The sequence below is a fragment of the Pseudopipra pipra genome, chromosome Z (genome assembly GCF_036250125.1).
Source record: "Pseudopipra pipra isolate bDixPip1 chromosome Z, bDixPip1.hap1, whole genome shotgun sequence".
Lineage (NCBI taxonomy): Eukaryota > Metazoa > Chordata > Aves > Passeriformes > Pipridae > Pseudopipra > Pseudopipra pipra.
Window position 1 is genome coordinate 63,530,102 of NC_087581.1, and position 16,826 is coordinate 63,546,927.

Below are 16,826 nucleotides of genomic sequence, written 5' to 3' on the forward strand. Positions count from 1 at the left end.
TTCAAGTTCATATTGAAAATTACCAGATAAAATAATAGTACACCTGTCTGGTTTCCTATCCCAATTTTATTTTTAGGACTGGTTGAGAAATAGAAGTTTATCCTTCTGGCAGCACTGTAGAACCAGCTCATACTTAGAAATGCTTTCATTAATTGTACCTTCTACATTATCTGTTACACTGTCAATGGATTTGGAATTGAAAATGTTTAATAATAACGTGTAAAGCAGACAGAATTTTTTTAATACTAGTTCAGTATTATTTTTATCTCTCCTTGAAACTTCTTGGGTTGATCTTTGCAAGAAGAGTTTGAGAGCTGCCTTAAAATGGCCTTAATTTATACTTACCTCACACAAACATGTGCTGTAGTACTTAGACTAGGTTACGTTGATATTTCCCACCACTGGAAGTTATGGTTCTGGAGGAATTAATGTTAGTTTGAGCATAGGGCCTTAATAGTTATGAAAGGTTCTCCATAACATAAAGATTCATGCAATAGAAAACCTTCTTTTCATTTTAAGAAATCTTGTTCAGATAGGAATTACACAAATATGTGCATACATTCTGGAAGGCTTTGTAACAACTTATTTAAATGTTGGAGGACTAATGAGTTGATGTGTGTCCTTTTTACTTTATGCCCTTTCTTGGGCAATCAGTGTAAAATCTAGCTGTAAATTTCTTCAAGCCGAACAAATATTTCTAAATTTGCCTCCAAACAAATGTTTGATACGCCTGTTTCTCGTCTTTTGCATTACAAAATATTTCATATTTCTACAGATTTTTCTTTATTTTTGCACAAATAACTTGTTAAGACTGTTTTGTTAGCTTTTGTGTTTCCAGGTAATATCATTGCCAACTTTATTGTTCTTTAATCTTTCCTTTTTGTTTGACTTGCAACGCTTTTTCATTTTAACTTCGGAAAAATGCAGAAGGTAAGAAGTGAGTTGCTTTTCACATTTTATAGTTCAGTTTACACACACAATTATACATTGCTGGACTGTATGTCTTTCACTCTTTTAGAAAAAGAAGTGTGTTGAAGAAGAGAGTTTAAAGCATATGTAGGAGAAAGCACATGCTCTTTGTCAGCATATCAGGAACAGTCGGGATATTCAGAATCAAGTTACCTTGTAGTATAGTATAGAGGGAATTCATATGTTGTTGTAACAGATGGAATAAACAAGATATTTGCAAAGAATAGCTTAATAAACAGAAATGTAAACTGCCAATGCTATCTTTCCTAGTGAATGGAGAGAGAATCACAGATGTCCATTCATACTTCTGCTTAAAGTCAGCATCTTGGTGTGCCTTTGAAATGCCTGTTCTCCCTCCCTCCCCAATCACTTTACTTCTGGATTGGTATTTAAATGTTATTACAAAACACTCCCAAAACTTCAGCTCCTAAAGTTTTTTAGGTAAATATAAGGTGAAATAGACAGTAAAAAAAAATATATCTAAGGATTTTTTTGTAATGTTTCAGGATTAATATTTCAGTGTTAGAAACATTTCTGAGTAGAAAAAAAATAAACGGAAGATATAGAAATAATTATTTTTAGTTTTCACTTGAGAAAATCTTAATAAATAAAAACTTCACCTGCTTATTACATGTTCCATATACTAAAAGTTAACTTTAACTGATTAGTCAAAGCCAGGATTAACTCATAATGGAATACACTTAACCATTCATAAATTGCGGGAGAGGCTAAGATATTGGTGTATGGTGGCGTATTTTAAAGAAGAATTATCTGTAAAGATAATTTCAAAGTTGCAGACTTTATTTCAAATTTTTTTTTTCTTAAAACAGTTGACAAATCATGTAGCTGTTTCATGGCTCATTATTACTAAATTTTTTAAGAAAAGGCTGAGTTATTAAATATTGAAGACTTGCCTTGCAAATGAAAGAGAGAGTCTGGCAAGGAACAAAGCCACAGCTGCAAGGAAGCTGAAGCAGAATCACAGTCCCTTAGGGTCCCAAGAGTGTTCTTATTGTTTGTATATACTACATAAAGAGGAAAGCATGGGGGTGTACAAATAAAAAGATCCGGAGAAATTTGCTTGCTCAGTTATATCTGTATCTGTTTGTTTCTTTTACATTGTATTCTTTAAAATTAAAAGATTATGTTAAAAATATAAGACTCAAACAATTAAATTTTTTGATATTTAAAATTTAAAATTAATTAAAAGAATTGTCTCCTTGTGACAAAATATGTGTCCCACTTTACTAGTACATTTAAATTAAGATCTATTTATAGTCATAGTGGAGTTCAGCAATAAAAGGTTCAAAAAATTGCACTGAGTCTGATTTATTTAGCTAAATATTTTTTTTTAATGTAAAAGTGCCTATGACATAGTTTGTTGAAGTGACTACATTCCATAACATAGGATTAGTCCTGTAGTTTCTAGGCATGTAGAAATTTTGTTTTTAAGACTGACATTTTGCATACATAAAGGAATTCAGGACTGAGACAATGTAAAGTTAAATCAATGTTACATCTCTTGCAGGAGAAGAAAATTGGAAATACAGAGAGCTCAAGAAGAGTGAAGAAAACATGGACAGTAAGTTGTCTAATATAGTTTAATTTGACCTAATTCCTCTAAAATACAGATTTTCTTGTATTGTCAAAACACAGATAATTTAGAGCTCCAAAGAACTATGTCCTGATCTTTGCATCAAGTTTCTGTGATCTGCCTCAGGGCAAGGTAATTGATATCTTAGGACTTACAGGACAGTCACAGATTTTTGGAGCATCTTTCAAGGCTTTTCATCAGTCATTAAAGGTCTTAGGAACTCAGCTTTATTTTATGAAAACAAGCTGAAATTAATTGATTAAATTATTAAAGGCAGAACTTGACAGTGGACAAATGTAGACATCATGTAATTCTTTAAAATTAAGGCTTCTGATATCTATTTATTCAAAATAAATGCTGCTAAAGCTTGGTACTTATTAGAAGGGTCTAGTGTTGTAGAGACCCTAGTAACAATTAACAGAGGATGAAAACAATTGGTTTTAAATATACCTTATTGCTAGTGTGCTATAGTAGACAGCTTTCCAAAAAAGTTGGTCCGTTACTCAGCAAAGAGGGAAAATGATCAATAAATATGCCATGAAAACCAGAGGATATAATACCTTTTTTTAAGTATTCTCTGTATAACTTCTTGTTAGCATGATACTGAAAGAAAGGTCTCAGCTCATAGTAAGGGAAGATGGGTAAGACCATACTTAGAGAGTTTCTGTGTTTTCAAATTCCCAAATTTCCTGAGAAGCAAAAAGGCAAAAGCTCACTTAATCTGGATTTTCAGTATGAATACAGACTGTGCAAGTGGGGACTCACAGTCCTTCTAAGTCTTTGGGTTTTGGTTCTGCTTCTACCCTTCATCAGAGGATATGGATGCAGTTCCAGGCCTGTTTGAGATTTGGGGGACCGGAGACCTGAGAGATTTGGGGGAACATGCAGGAGTCTAAAAGATGGGGAAAGAGTAAATATAGTACATGGGAAGAGGAACTGGAGACAGGGAAATATATACCAGTCAGCTTTAGTATCAATTTCCAGAAAGAATGTGGAAAAACAAAGCAAGCAGACACTTTGTAAATGTTACAGAAACAGGAATATGAATAACAGTAGTATTGATTTGTCAAGTACAAAGATCTATTTTCCTTTTTTGACAGAAAAATATTGCAGAATAAGAGAGGTGCATCAGATGATCTGTACTTTAATTTCAGTACATCTTCTGCTGTCTCATGGTGTTCTTAGAAGCAAGCTAGGAAAATATTGTCATTGACCTAGACTGTGCATTCAATTAAAAAATTATTAATTATGAAGGATTCAATGCCAGAATGAAAGGTTGTATATTGAATAGAGTTTGCAGTGTGTTGGGTGTTCAGGTTAATCAATCAGATGGATGACAAGAGAGAAAGGTTAACAGAAAATACTCCATTGGAAAAGCTGAAGTCATGTTGGAGGACAGAGTTAGAATTTCATATGCTTTTGGCATATTAGAAATGAGTTAAAAATGTTCAAAAATGATTAAGTGTAAGTTTCCACACTTGGGCAGTGTAATCAACAGCAAAAATGCAGAATAGGGAGCAGTTCACTAGGAACAGCTCTGTAGTATTGCTCAGTTAGAGTGAGGACGAAGTGAATGTGGCTCAGCAGTATCACACTATCATGGCAGAGAAAATACCACAACAGTAGGTATACATGGGAGTGTAATTTGTCAGACGTGAAAAGTAATCTTTTTCCCTGTGCATTGAATACTTCAGGTGGAGTACTGTCTCTAGTTCTGCACATAAAGAAAGGGGTGACAGTCCTGAAGAGAAACTGATAGGGGATGCAGAAAGCATGACCTGCAAGGAAATATTAAAAAACAAGTCTTTTATTTTATACGATTTATGAAAGTTGTCAATTATCTAAAAAGTCTGTTTCAAATAACAAGTGAATAATTTATCTCTGTGTATACATGAAGGAGAGAAAAGGAGTAATACATCAGTAGTTGCAGAAAGATTTCAGGTTGGATATTAGGGAAAACTTCCTAACATTAACATTTACCAAGCATTAAAATAGGTTGTCCTGGGAGAATTGTGGAGTATCCATCAGGAGCTGAGTGTGAGAAGAGTATAGACAAACACCTGAATTACTGACATACGGTTGGTTTTGTCCTCGAGCTATTGAATTAATCAGCTGAGCTCTTGCAGTCTCTTGCATTCAATTTTTTATGAGTCTGTGAAACACGTAGTACTCAAATGAACAAGGTCAATCAGATAAGCGTTATTAAAAGGAGAGTTGCTTGTAGCAAAACAGTGAGATGAGATGTAAATATGGACCTTGCTTAATGATTCTAAATAAACTCAAAGATTTGCAAGAAAACACCTAAAAAGTCCAGAATGCTAGAGGAGAAAAACAGTAGTCAAATCATATATATACTATTCTAAGGTCCCAATTTTATTGTTGCTGGCTCAGTTTTATAGAATTACATATATACCTGCGGATGTTATGTATGTTAGTTTTATTGTTTCGTATTTATAAAAGTGTGAAGATATGTCTCTACCGTTGTCTCATCCTTCTTGCTCAAACAAGGACTTCTTCTCCTTTTCATGCACATAGAAACTCTTAGGTTTGCTGAGTGCTCCTGTGTGTCTAAGCCATGTTTCAGTAGGAGACCCAGTAGGAGAGAAGTTACCATAACTTACAGCCCTAGGTGGCATCTTGCTGGACTTCTGACTTTCATATGATGTGTCCGACAGCTTTTTCTTTTCAATATATCTGTGACCAGAAATACAATGTAGTATGCCTAGAACACAGAGTGCCTACCACCATTACAACTGGGTTGTCAGATTCAGTTGGACACTTACTAGAATGAACTTAAATTACAGGTATAGCTAAGGGGCATCATACAGAAGGAAAGAGGTGATCCCAGTTGAATATTGGTCTCCAGTCCTTAGCAGTGTTTGGCATTTAGTCCAGGACATTAGAGATAATGAAGTCACCCATTTCCTTTATTTGGTAGCCCATTTAGTTAGCTTTCAGAAAAATAAAGAGCAACAGCTGCTGGGACAAGCATTTAGAAAGGTGTCAGAAATGATGGGGATGAAACTCCTTTCCTGTCATGTAACAACCCTCACCTAAATACTGTACAAGAAGGTGCTGACCTCATGCCCAGTGTGTGTCTCTGGAAGAATTCTCCTTCATTCCAACCGATAAGTTGACAAGTTTCAAGGTCTCTACCACCTGGCTCTTAAATAAACAATTAAAGTTTAATTGTACAATTTATCAATATAGTACAATTTTTTACTGGAAATTACAAAGGCATGTGCTGTACTCATACAACTAAGAGCCTTCTTTTTCTTGTTTGCTGATCTCTAGATTTTCTTGAGACTTTTGAAGAGGTTAAGAAACAGGAATTTGAAAGAAAGGCCCAAATAGAAGCCAACATTGTTGCACTCCTGGAGCACTCAAGCAGGGTGAGCATTTCCCTCCTGTGGCAAGCTAGGAATTGAGAAGCACAAAACAAGAGAGTGATTGGATGAAGAAGGATGGTGCTCTTTATATATTTAAATTTATCCACATAGTAATCTCTTAAGAGAATTAAACATAAAACCATGTACAGCTGGAGTTAAAAAGAAAAGGATTTGTTTAATTTCTTTCTGGGGAAAGAGTTGTCATCACTGCTATAATGAACATTATTCCATTAATGATAAACATTTCCAAGTAGTGCAAATAAAACTACTACAATATATTGTTTACCCAAAGTTTGCAAATCTCAGTTCAGGGGTATCCTGTCATACTGTTACATAACTGAAAATATTCCACTTTCCTCTCTGATCTACTAAATTTATGTCTGGAATACCCTACTGTGTAATATTGAATGTAAATAATATAAATGAATAATGTAATACTTTAGAAATTGTTGGAATTTGTAGTCTGCCATTTTTTTTTTCACTTCCAAGTCTCCTTTTCTTTTAATATTTTTGGTTTCCATGGATTTTTTATCTTACCAAAAACTTTCAGCGGAGTAATATTTTGATTCTATGATTACTTTAATTGTCTATAACTCAGTGTGATATACCATATATGTTAGGCACTGTCACTTTAGAACCAATTTATATGGCAGCACAGTTTATTCTTGCTGTTTGTTTCATCTGTGCTGGCCTGAGAGGACATCTTTTATCAAAAGTTGGCAGAATGAAAGTCATTCACATTTAAATCACTTCAGAATATTTCCAATATTTTAAGTCTTTGTAGTATGAAAGCTAAATAACAGACAATGTCCTAGCAGAAGAGTTTTTACTTGTCCAGTTACCATTTGTTTTTTCAAAAATAGAACATATTCTCATTATTTTTATTGGTAACACACAGAATCTGAATCATATGAAACAAATTTCATCTGTTACAAATCAAGAGCTGAAGATTATGCAGGAAGACCTCACTTTCAAATCAAATGAAATGCAGAAGTCACAGAGCACTGCTAAGAATCTGGTTACAGGTGAGATCAGCAATGAATTTTTAAATTCATTTCTTAAAAGCATTAAGATTACCCACAATGGTACACTAATAACATGTGGAAGATCTGAAAATATTAAAATACAGTGGCAATTGAGAAACTGAAACTCTTTTGAGTAACAAGTTATTTATATTCCTCAGGAGTATTTAATTTACTATTACCACTAAATGATCATCTTCCTTGCACAGATATAAGATAAACAAATGTATTTTAATACAGAAGCATGAAGTTTTTGTAGCTGAAGTTTGATTTTTACTAATACTCACCTCAAAATAAATATCTTCCATGATTTTTAAACGGTGTTTAATAAATTGGAGTCTTCCACAGTTATCTAACCATGTATTATTTGTAAATGTAGTTCTTAGTATCACTTGCTTGGGGTTTGTGCTTTTACAAAGGATATGTACTATGGGTGAATAACTGACAACAGCAGTGAATAGCTCTCAAATTTTGAGGATTTGATTCTGCAAAGTGAGCATTCGTTTTGACTTCATTTTCTAAATATTCTAAATACCAAAAATTAAATGTAAGCATCTGCAGGATCCTGTCTGTAATTTCAAAAAGCAGACAGTATTTTTCTTTCATTCCCATAACAAGTGTCTATTTAGTTCTTTATTTGCACTGTTTATAGTAGGATTGTTCTCAAAGTTCTAAGTCTTTGCCAATATCATTATTGGTTCAGCAAACCTTTCCTTGTTTATTTGGCTGAAAGGAAGGGGCAAGAATTAAGAACCATAAATCATTTTGTTAGAAGACTATTACATGCTGTACTTTGTAGTAATTTTCAAAATAGGTGCCCCTGTTGTGACTTCAAATTAGTTGTAAGCAAATATGAAGTTGTTATGCACAAAATATTGCAGAATTTGATTGTTCTGTTTTGCGTTTGAACATTTAGTGTTCACTTGTCTGCAAGTACTCATTTTGCAGTTCTAGTGTAGTTTAAAATGCTGGGCCACACATTAAAAGTTCAAATATGGCTTTTTGTTCATTCATGTAAGCATCAATTCTGACTACTTTACAGTATATGGATGTTTTGAAAGCACCTAGTGCTACAGAGGCATTATTGAAAGACATATTTCTTTCTCTGCAAGGGGAGAGAAGGAAGTTACAGTGCATAATTTTCAGCAGATCATTTAAATGATTCGTAAGTAAATGTCTGACAGCAAGGAGTCACAGATACTGTAATAAACAACTTAAGATTCTTTCAGAAATGCACTGAATTTTCAGTTTGCACAGCTGAAGTTCTTCCTAACACTTTAATTAATCTTCAGAATTCTTTTGTTGTGATTAAAATCTGGATATCCATATTTTCTTGTCATAACAAAAATATAGAATGTCCACCAGCAGAACCCTTAAAAAAATTAAAAAGAGAAGGAAACCATGAGGAGTAAACAAAAGTGCTGATGGCATAGTTTCCCAAAAATATTTCCTTGGGTCACTGTAGTTTGTTCTGAGAATCTGCTACTATGTACACACTGCATGCTAGACACTGCAACTTCATGGCCTATCAGAAGGAACTGGGCTGCATCCTCTTCCTGTCTCTTCCTCTAGAGGAGTTCTGAGGTTTTTTCATTGAGGCTGCTGCTGGATAAGGATAAAATTCACCCCTTCCAGTTTCTTCCCTTTTCTCCAGAAAGTGTGAATGGATAGGAATACCCATTGCTGTCTCATCATAGTTTCTATCAGTATATAGATAGAACAGTCTAAGAACACTTTGTGCCTCTTTGGCACTTATGTTCTTACTACTCTTTACATGTAAAATAAAATTGCAACCAGTCAACTATTTTATTATTTTAAAATAAAATATAGATATTAAACTACTATATAAAAAGTGAAAATGCTGTGATTAGGCCTAAATAAATCCTAAAGAACATCTAAAGTTGTTTTCTGCTATTTCTCTCCAATCTGAATTTATTTTATAATTCTGGTTTTTACTGATTTTGGTCTTAAAACCCTCATTTATTGAGGTCCTTAAGCACTTGTCTGTCTTTAAACCACAGTGCTGTAGAAACAAGAGAAGTAAAGCTGTGGTCGGTTCACTTGTGGTTTACAGTCTGTCACTGACCACTATTGGGAACTTTGCATTGAAACTATGGGCAGTTACAAAATATTACAGGCACAGAGAAAGTGTTTTCTTAAGTGCTTTACAGTGGAAGGCAGACACTGAAGTGCAGACATGGAATGCAGTCCAAAACTTTTACTTTTAAACCCTTCTTTGTCTTGTATGGAAATTTTTTGTATTTATATACATGCTCTTTGCACATATAGGACCCTTTCAATCTTACCATATGGATGAGCATTCCTCAGGATGATTTTGAATGGTGCACAAAAATTTTGGCTTGTCTTTTTTTTAATTTTGAGATTCCTAAACAAATCACCAAAACATTGTAATAAACAAAAAATATTGATTAAAGGAAATCCTTCACTCTAAAAAATAAGCATATGGCATAAATTCACAAGCAGAGAGCTGAATACCAAAATCTTGCTATGACAGTGAGATTTTCCCAAATAAATCCACTGAGGAAACCATACCCACAGTTTTTGGAAAGCTGAAGTCTCCCTCTGTCACATAGTCACATCTGTTCCCTTCTGCCTTAAAGATTTACACTGCTCTGTTTAAGTTGGGGGGTAAATTTTCTACCTTTTTCCGGCCGATCAGCACAAATCTGACTGTGAGCAAAATACCAGTCTATGCCGAGAAAAGTTTCTTTGTGTGGTCTCATCCCTCCCAATAGCCCATGTTGCCTGATATTTTAGATTGTAGGAAAAAGACCTGCAACATTTGTATCATTCTTCTGAGTTAGACACAGATCTGAAACATAAGAAGGTTTAGCCATGTGTTTAATGTTCGGGAACATGAATAAAATACAATCACAAAACCAAAATAAGTCTAGCCACACCTAGTCCTTTCCCACTCAGGGAACTTACCTCCAAAACTATGTCGACATATATTTATTATTTTGTATCTTTTTATTGTTTCTTCTCTTATGCATCTCATGTCTGAACTGTTTCAGTCTTTGCAGTTCTCTTCATATAAGAATCCATCTGTATTTCTAATTCCCTTATTACCTGTATCTCTGTTACTTATTTTTAATGGAGTATCAGAAGTAAATTCTGTATGTTGTAGCACTTCTTATTCTGTGGGTATATGGAAGTGTTTTTCTGTACAGAGTGAATGTTTAAAGAAAATTTGGCTATTTGTTCTCAAAAAACTAGGTCTTACCCACATACAAGCAGCATAAATAAAACACCATCTTGCTAAAAGAAACTAATGAAATTATTTATTTAAATTTTCTGCATTATTGCAACTTTTTGTAAGTTTATCACCACTGCTTTAAGACTTGAAATTGTCTGGTGCTATAAACTTTAACAATGTGATACAAAAAACTTCACATCTTCATTCACACTCTTCACTTATGGAGTATAATACAGTTATTGTAATGTATGAGTATGACTTGTGGGATGGTTGTGAAGATCACATTTTTTTCTTTCCTTCACATAAACAGTCCCATTAATATAAAAATCAGAAAGATATACAGGAGCTGCTTATATTGCTGAAATATAGTATAAACCTTTACGTACTGGGCTATATATTATGAAACAAAAATACTGTTAATTAGAAATTGTGTATCTGGTGATCTAGAGAGTCAAAAACTGCAGATGGACCTACAGAAGATGGAACTATTGGAGGGCAAGATGATTGGTGAACTGGCTTCTCTTAAAGACAAAATTGAACAGACAAAAGCAGAGTTGGAGGTCTACAATAATTTGCCAGCTCTGAAAGCATCAGGAGAAGAGAAGGAAAAGGTAACAAAAGGAATAAAATAGAATTTGTGTGCTTTTGAGCAACCAGTGGGGGGTAATATGTGATTGAGAGTACTTCCTCATAGCTGATAGCTGCAAATGAATCCAAATGCTTCTCTGCTTATATAAATTACTTACTAAATAGGTCCATGTAGCAGGCTATGAGCTGGATGCCTTTTGATAACTTCCTTCCACAAAATCTCCTCATTTTATTTTAATGATTCAGCTAAACTCTTCTGGTGTAATTTATGACTACCCAAACTTTGAATTTAGCAATCTAACACAGAACACAAACAAAAAAGAATTTCCTACAAATTCTTAACGTCAGCATTCCCACTTGTGCTCATAGAATATGGTCTAAGCCTAGAACTTGGTCATAATCATTGAGTATCATTTTTAGGATAAAGCATGCATTGCTAGAGAAAAACCTATGAGTTCTCTGTTCATGTGGTCTTGTTCTGAAAGGAAAAAAAAGTAACACTTCGAAAGCTGAATTGAAGTAATTTGCCTGAAGCTAACAGCAAATGAACTCATTAATCAGTTTGTGTTGGGTTTTTTTCTAACTAGAGACTCCAGGATGACAAAGAAAAATTAACAAAGCGCAGCTATTCTTTCAAGAAGATAATGGAACACTTGAATACAGAGTATGAGACACTAAAAAAGGAGCTGCAAGAAAACGAGACACATTCTCAGGTATAACTCAGATTACATATTATCCCCTTCAGTTGTTTCTTTCTCAGTTTTGGTTTTCTCAAACACATGAAGCATTGTATGGATGGAATCTGTTTATTCCTTCTCAGTGAGTTTTCTTAGTCATGTGTTTTAAGTGTGCAGCCATATTTTCAGTTTTCAAACAAAACTTAATATTATACCAATAAATTGCTTGTAAACTTTAGATTACTAAACTCAGAGATCGTTCTGAGCTTAAAATTATGTGACTTCTATGTTTAAGTGTTTGTATTAATCTTGCTCAGAACCCTCCGCCTTCTGCCCTTCCTTTGCTTGAGTAGTTTTGGGGACAAACTTAGAAGAAAGTACAGGGGAAAAAACAGTCACTACTAATCAGCTAAGATCCGTTTTGCTTTTGAAGCTATGGTGGTAAGTTTTCTCTTGCAACCTGTGCTATTAATTTCGTTTTCCTTTTTCTAATTCTTCTGCTCCTTGGAGACCACTGAAGTTCTGGGGTTTGTTCAGACTTAAACTTTGATATATATGTACATTTACATTTAAAAAGTGAATCAGGAAAGAAGGTGTTTGTAACCTCTTGAGCAACTTTGATTCTTCCATTATAAACACCCATTTATTGCTGTCATTTTGGCAACAGAACTTCACTGGCATAGAGGTTTGAATGCTCAGAAGGAAAACGGATAACCTTAAAATAAGGTGGAAATGGAAATTGATTATTTTCTGTGCATTTCACTGGTTTTTATTGCTTGAGGTTGTTGAGATATTTGCCCTTTAGAACCGTTATTTTTTTTATAATTCAGTTAAAAGCTGAAGGTCATATTGGTACATGTTTAAGTTGACTTTCTTCTGGAGTGAACTTCATGGAGCAGATGAGAAGGTGTAGCTCTGACTGAGGTATATGTATACATGTGTAGAACAGGATTATTATAATCACTCTAGGGTGATAATATAAATCCACAAAGCTACATGCCAAAGTCTGCAAGACTTCAGATACTGTATATTTTTTATGCCAAGATCAGATTCTTATTCCTAGAGCTTAGGGAAATCAGAAATGAATAAGCAGTTAGGGTACTTGCATGATGAGGGTTAAAATTTTATATAAAATAATAGTTATACATAATTTCTTCAATTCATTAAGCTGTGGCAGTTCTATTTCAGTGTCTGCAAAAAGGACTTTTTATGTCATAAGTGTAAATATCATGAAAGTGAATAAAGTATATCTTGTAACAGCCGATTGGTTGTTGCATCAAGCATTGTGAAGTACAAATACTGTTCATGTATCTTGAGGGCTTGGGCAATTTTGCAAGCAGTTAACTGGCCTCCATGGAGTTACTGTAAAAATACACTGAATGTTTCCTTTTATGTATATCAGACATAAAGTATTTCAAATCTAGGCTCCCTTACTGGCTATATCATGTGTAACAACACAAAGGAGGCAGTAAAAATTTTAATTGGTCAGAAATATCTGATCTTGGAAATAAATTATTGTCGTGTGCTGTGAACTAGTACACTAGATAATTGATTCTTCTCTGTTAAGATTTGAGTAATAGAGCAACTATTTTCATATCTTCTAGCTTAAGAATAAGCTTTTGCGTAAAATACTGCAGTGTTTTCCTAATTTATAGGAAAATTTTTGATTTCCACTGATAGTTTAGTCTCAGAATGATTTTCAGTTTTTACATTTAAAAATAACATCTTCATATCTTGAAATGCAGAACCTTTAACAGTAGCATCAGGAAAAACAAGTATAAAATTGTATTGTAAGGAAGCAGCCATCGATATAATGTCCACATTAGTTTCCTGTTGATGCTGAAAGTATTGAAGAAGTGCCAACACTTAACCCACACTCCTACAATCTTCTTGCTGCAGCTCTGTTCTTATCACAGCTTCTGGCATCAGACAGGAAACCTAACTATGGAAGTAAGGAAGTTTCTTCTGTGTAGCTTAAAGTCCAAGACAGTGTCAGGAAATATTGTATCTTTGGTGATTTTAGATCCTACTGATTCTAAGAAGAGATAATTTAAGTGATAAGAAGCATTATGAGAATTAGTATCTCCCTGCAGTGTTCATCTTTTTACTTATGACTTACCTACATACTTCCTTATATGATGTCTTGAATTCTCATCTGATTTTTTCGTCTGTCACTGCAATTGCATGCAGTGCTTTTGTACTGATGGATTATGAAGTCTTAAATTATATGCAGGTTAATTTTTGGCAGCTTTAAAAACATTTTGACATTGTTTCTCATTTTGGAGTTTTTTATGTGAAATAACTTTGATCTTATCGGGTGATAGTGTACAAGGTACTGATACAACAGTTTTGGGAGTTTGTATCAAGTGTGTGTGTAGTAATTAGCATTTTAATTTTTGACTCTTTTTGTGTTTTCAGCTTACAAATTTGGAGAGGAAGTGGCAGCACCATGAGCAAAATAACTTTATGATGAAGGAATGTATCCTTTTCTGTAAGAAATAGAGTCAAATTCATGCACTGTATTAATTGAGGAAGAAGTCTGTTTCCTCCAGCAGAATAAGACAGGACAGAATGGGGAGCAGGAGACAGGGGAGGAGGGGAAAGGCAATCCTTTGCAAATGTCTGGTTAGCTGATAGATATTATATATAGCAAAACCTGCATGTGTTGTCTGAAACAATTTTACAATTTTAAAGCTTATCCTAAAGCATAAGCTTTGCTTTGCAGTCTGGAGTTATTCCTTCTGGCTCAGTTTTGCCATTAAGTTTCATACAAAGTTCATCTTCGTATCTGTCCAGTCTTATCTGAAATTAATCTTCAAGTGTATTATTGTTTGAAAATCTGTAGAGCATGGTGACTTTGCATGGTGTTTTGCAGTTTAACCCCCTGAAAATACCAATAATGAAAAAGTAAACAATAAATTGTACACATTTAATGTTTTTCTTATGAAATAAAAGGGGAGTTGCCTACTAGAGGAAAAAAACAGGTGAACCTGTTAGGACATGACAAGGAGATGCTTGAGCTGCAAAATGGGTGACTGGAGGAACTGCACTGTAGCTTTTTCATTATGTGATTCAAATTGAAGGGTTATATTTCACTAATCATATAAGACCTTACAAAACATGAGCAAAATCATTATTTGCTTATTTGCAAATGACTTCCATAAGATAGTTTTTGAAATAAGTGAAAGCACTGATGTTTATGTTACTTAGAATTGATGGTTCTTCTCATCTTGTACTATTTTTTTTTTATTCTCCATAGTTATGGTAGAGATCTGAGTAGGACCAAGCTGAAGTTTTATTTTGGGACAGTGAATTCACTGCAATAAACTTACTTCTTTAAAATTATTTGGTAACAAAAAATCTGAAATTTCTAAGATGCACAAAATCAGTGTTACATGATTACAGTACAAATGTAATTGGTAAAGATAACATCAAAACTGGACTGTACCATCCAGTGTATTATGTTGGACAATGGACATTGCTATATGTCTCAGAAAATAGCACAGGAATATATTTCAGGCAATTACGTGATAGCCTAGCCATCAGAGAAATAATGGTGATGATGATAATAATAAATAGTAACATATAATATCTAACAGTACATATAGTGTTGTCTTTTTCATATACCAAATAACCCATTTCTCATATCTGATAAGTGCTCTCATTCTTAGAAAATACATCTGAAAAAAGTCTTGGACAATGTAATCTAATTGGAGGTACCTCCTCTATGAAGGAGGCTCTACAGGAATGTTTCTTAAGGCAATACTGTTAAATAAAATATTTCCTACAAAAAAACCTCTAAAAAAAACAAGAGAAAAAGTTCATCAGGATATTAAAGCATCTGCTAACTTGCTATGCAATATTGCCTTTCCAAGTACAGACCCTTATACAGAGTACTGTGTCTGCTTGGGCTACTGGAAAGAGAGGGGCTGCTTTCCTGGACTGGGACTTTTGTAGCTAGGCTGAATGGCTGTAAATAGCTGAGTGCTTTGAAATGGTTTTACTTGCAATGTAACAATGGGCAGAGTCTTTCACAAGGGACCTATTGCCTGTATATATGAAAACAAAACTGACTGAGGCATGTAATCTTATTTTTTTTTTCCTACAGTGCTTGGCATGAGATGGCAGCTAGCCCTAGTAAATTAGTGTAAATCTTTTAGACCCCAGTGGAGTTTTTTCCATTATTTGCAACACTTGCGGGTTTTCACAGAAGCAAATGTCCTGTATTGTGTTCCCTTGTGATCTCTAATTGTGCTCATATTTATACTGGCAGTTTGTTTCCTTAATTCTTTTAATCAGTCATAGCAACAAAAAGCCAGGAGAGTGACTACCAGCCAATAATGAAGAACGTGAGAAAGCTGGTCAGAGAATACAACAAGGCTCTCATAGAAGCTTTACAGAACACCAAGAACTGAACCCAGGCATTTCCTTCCTGCCCCAATGGATCAACAATTAGAGATGTGCACAGCCGGCATGGAAAGCTGGACTACTGAGCTCATTCACTCACCACTATGGTGACAGATATTCTTAAAAGTATTTTTCAAGGTTTTTAAAAGTTACAGGTTTTAATAGTATCCCTCCTTTTGCACTGTTTAAAATTTTTAGAAATAAACTTCTGAATTTTAGAAACTTGTATAAACAAAAAGGAAATACTGCCCAAAGAGTTACTGAAGCCCATTGCTAAATTGCATCTCAAATGTGAAATTTCAGTCTGCTTTACATGTTTAATTTCTAACTGTAACATCATCATACCATCTCTATTTAGATAGCAATTTATATCAAGTACGGAAAACATCTAAGGATGACAAGCATCTTTTAAAGTCAGAATTGCTTTGTAGTGTAAAAATCTTACAATAAAAGTAAATGCCAGCAAATTTTCATTTCCTAATGAACTTCCTTATTTTTAAAATGTAATTATAAAGAGAGAACTATGATAAAAAAGTAGTGAACTGTAGCTAATACTGATTTTATGGAGCATTTTACTGCTGTAATATTCACCAGTAAAGGAAATAAAAGGGAAAATAACTAGTATTTTCTGCAAGGATTTTTTTCCTGCTTTTTCAAGCTGCAGTGCCATATGCAACCTCTGACAAATATACACAGAAAGAGTTTCAACACAGAGCAAAACCAGGACTGATACAGAAAATAACAATGTGGTTTATGATACAGAAATTTCAGAAAACGAAATTTCCATTTATATCTTTCCCTCACATTCTACATGTCTGTATTTCTAAACTGCCTATTGATAATTTCCTTTACCTGGTATGTTGTAAGCTAGTCCTGGTCAAAGAGAAAAGAGCACAGTTGACTAGAGATAGGAATCTTAGCTAGACAGGAACAAAAAAAAAATGTACTAAAAAGCAGTGGGAT

General features: G+C 34.1%; 1 protein-coding gene across 2 annotated transcripts in view; it reads left to right on the forward strand.

Moving 5' to 3' along the window:
- The window catches only part of IFT74 (intraflagellar transport 74), a 36,388-nt gene extending 19,901 nt beyond the window's left edge, over nt 1–16,487 (forward strand). For both annotated transcript variants that reach the window (XM_064640962.1, XM_064640961.1), the window contains exons 14-20: nt 2,498–2,551; nt 5,858–5,955; nt 6,851–6,977; nt 10,639–10,802; nt 11,367–11,492; nt 13,875–13,935; nt 15,756–16,487. In XM_064640962.1, the coding sequence (XP_064497032.1) occupies nt 2,498–2,551; nt 5,858–5,955; nt 6,851–6,977; nt 10,639–10,802; nt 11,367–11,492; nt 13,875–13,935; nt 15,756–15,871 (746 nt within the window). In that variant the 3' untranslated portion in view covers nt 15,872–16,487. The remainder of the gene's footprint in view (nt 1–2,497; nt 2,552–5,857; nt 5,956–6,850; nt 6,978–10,638; nt 10,803–11,366; nt 11,493–13,874; nt 13,936–15,755) is intronic.
- Nucleotides 16,488–16,826: the final 339 nt, after the last annotated feature.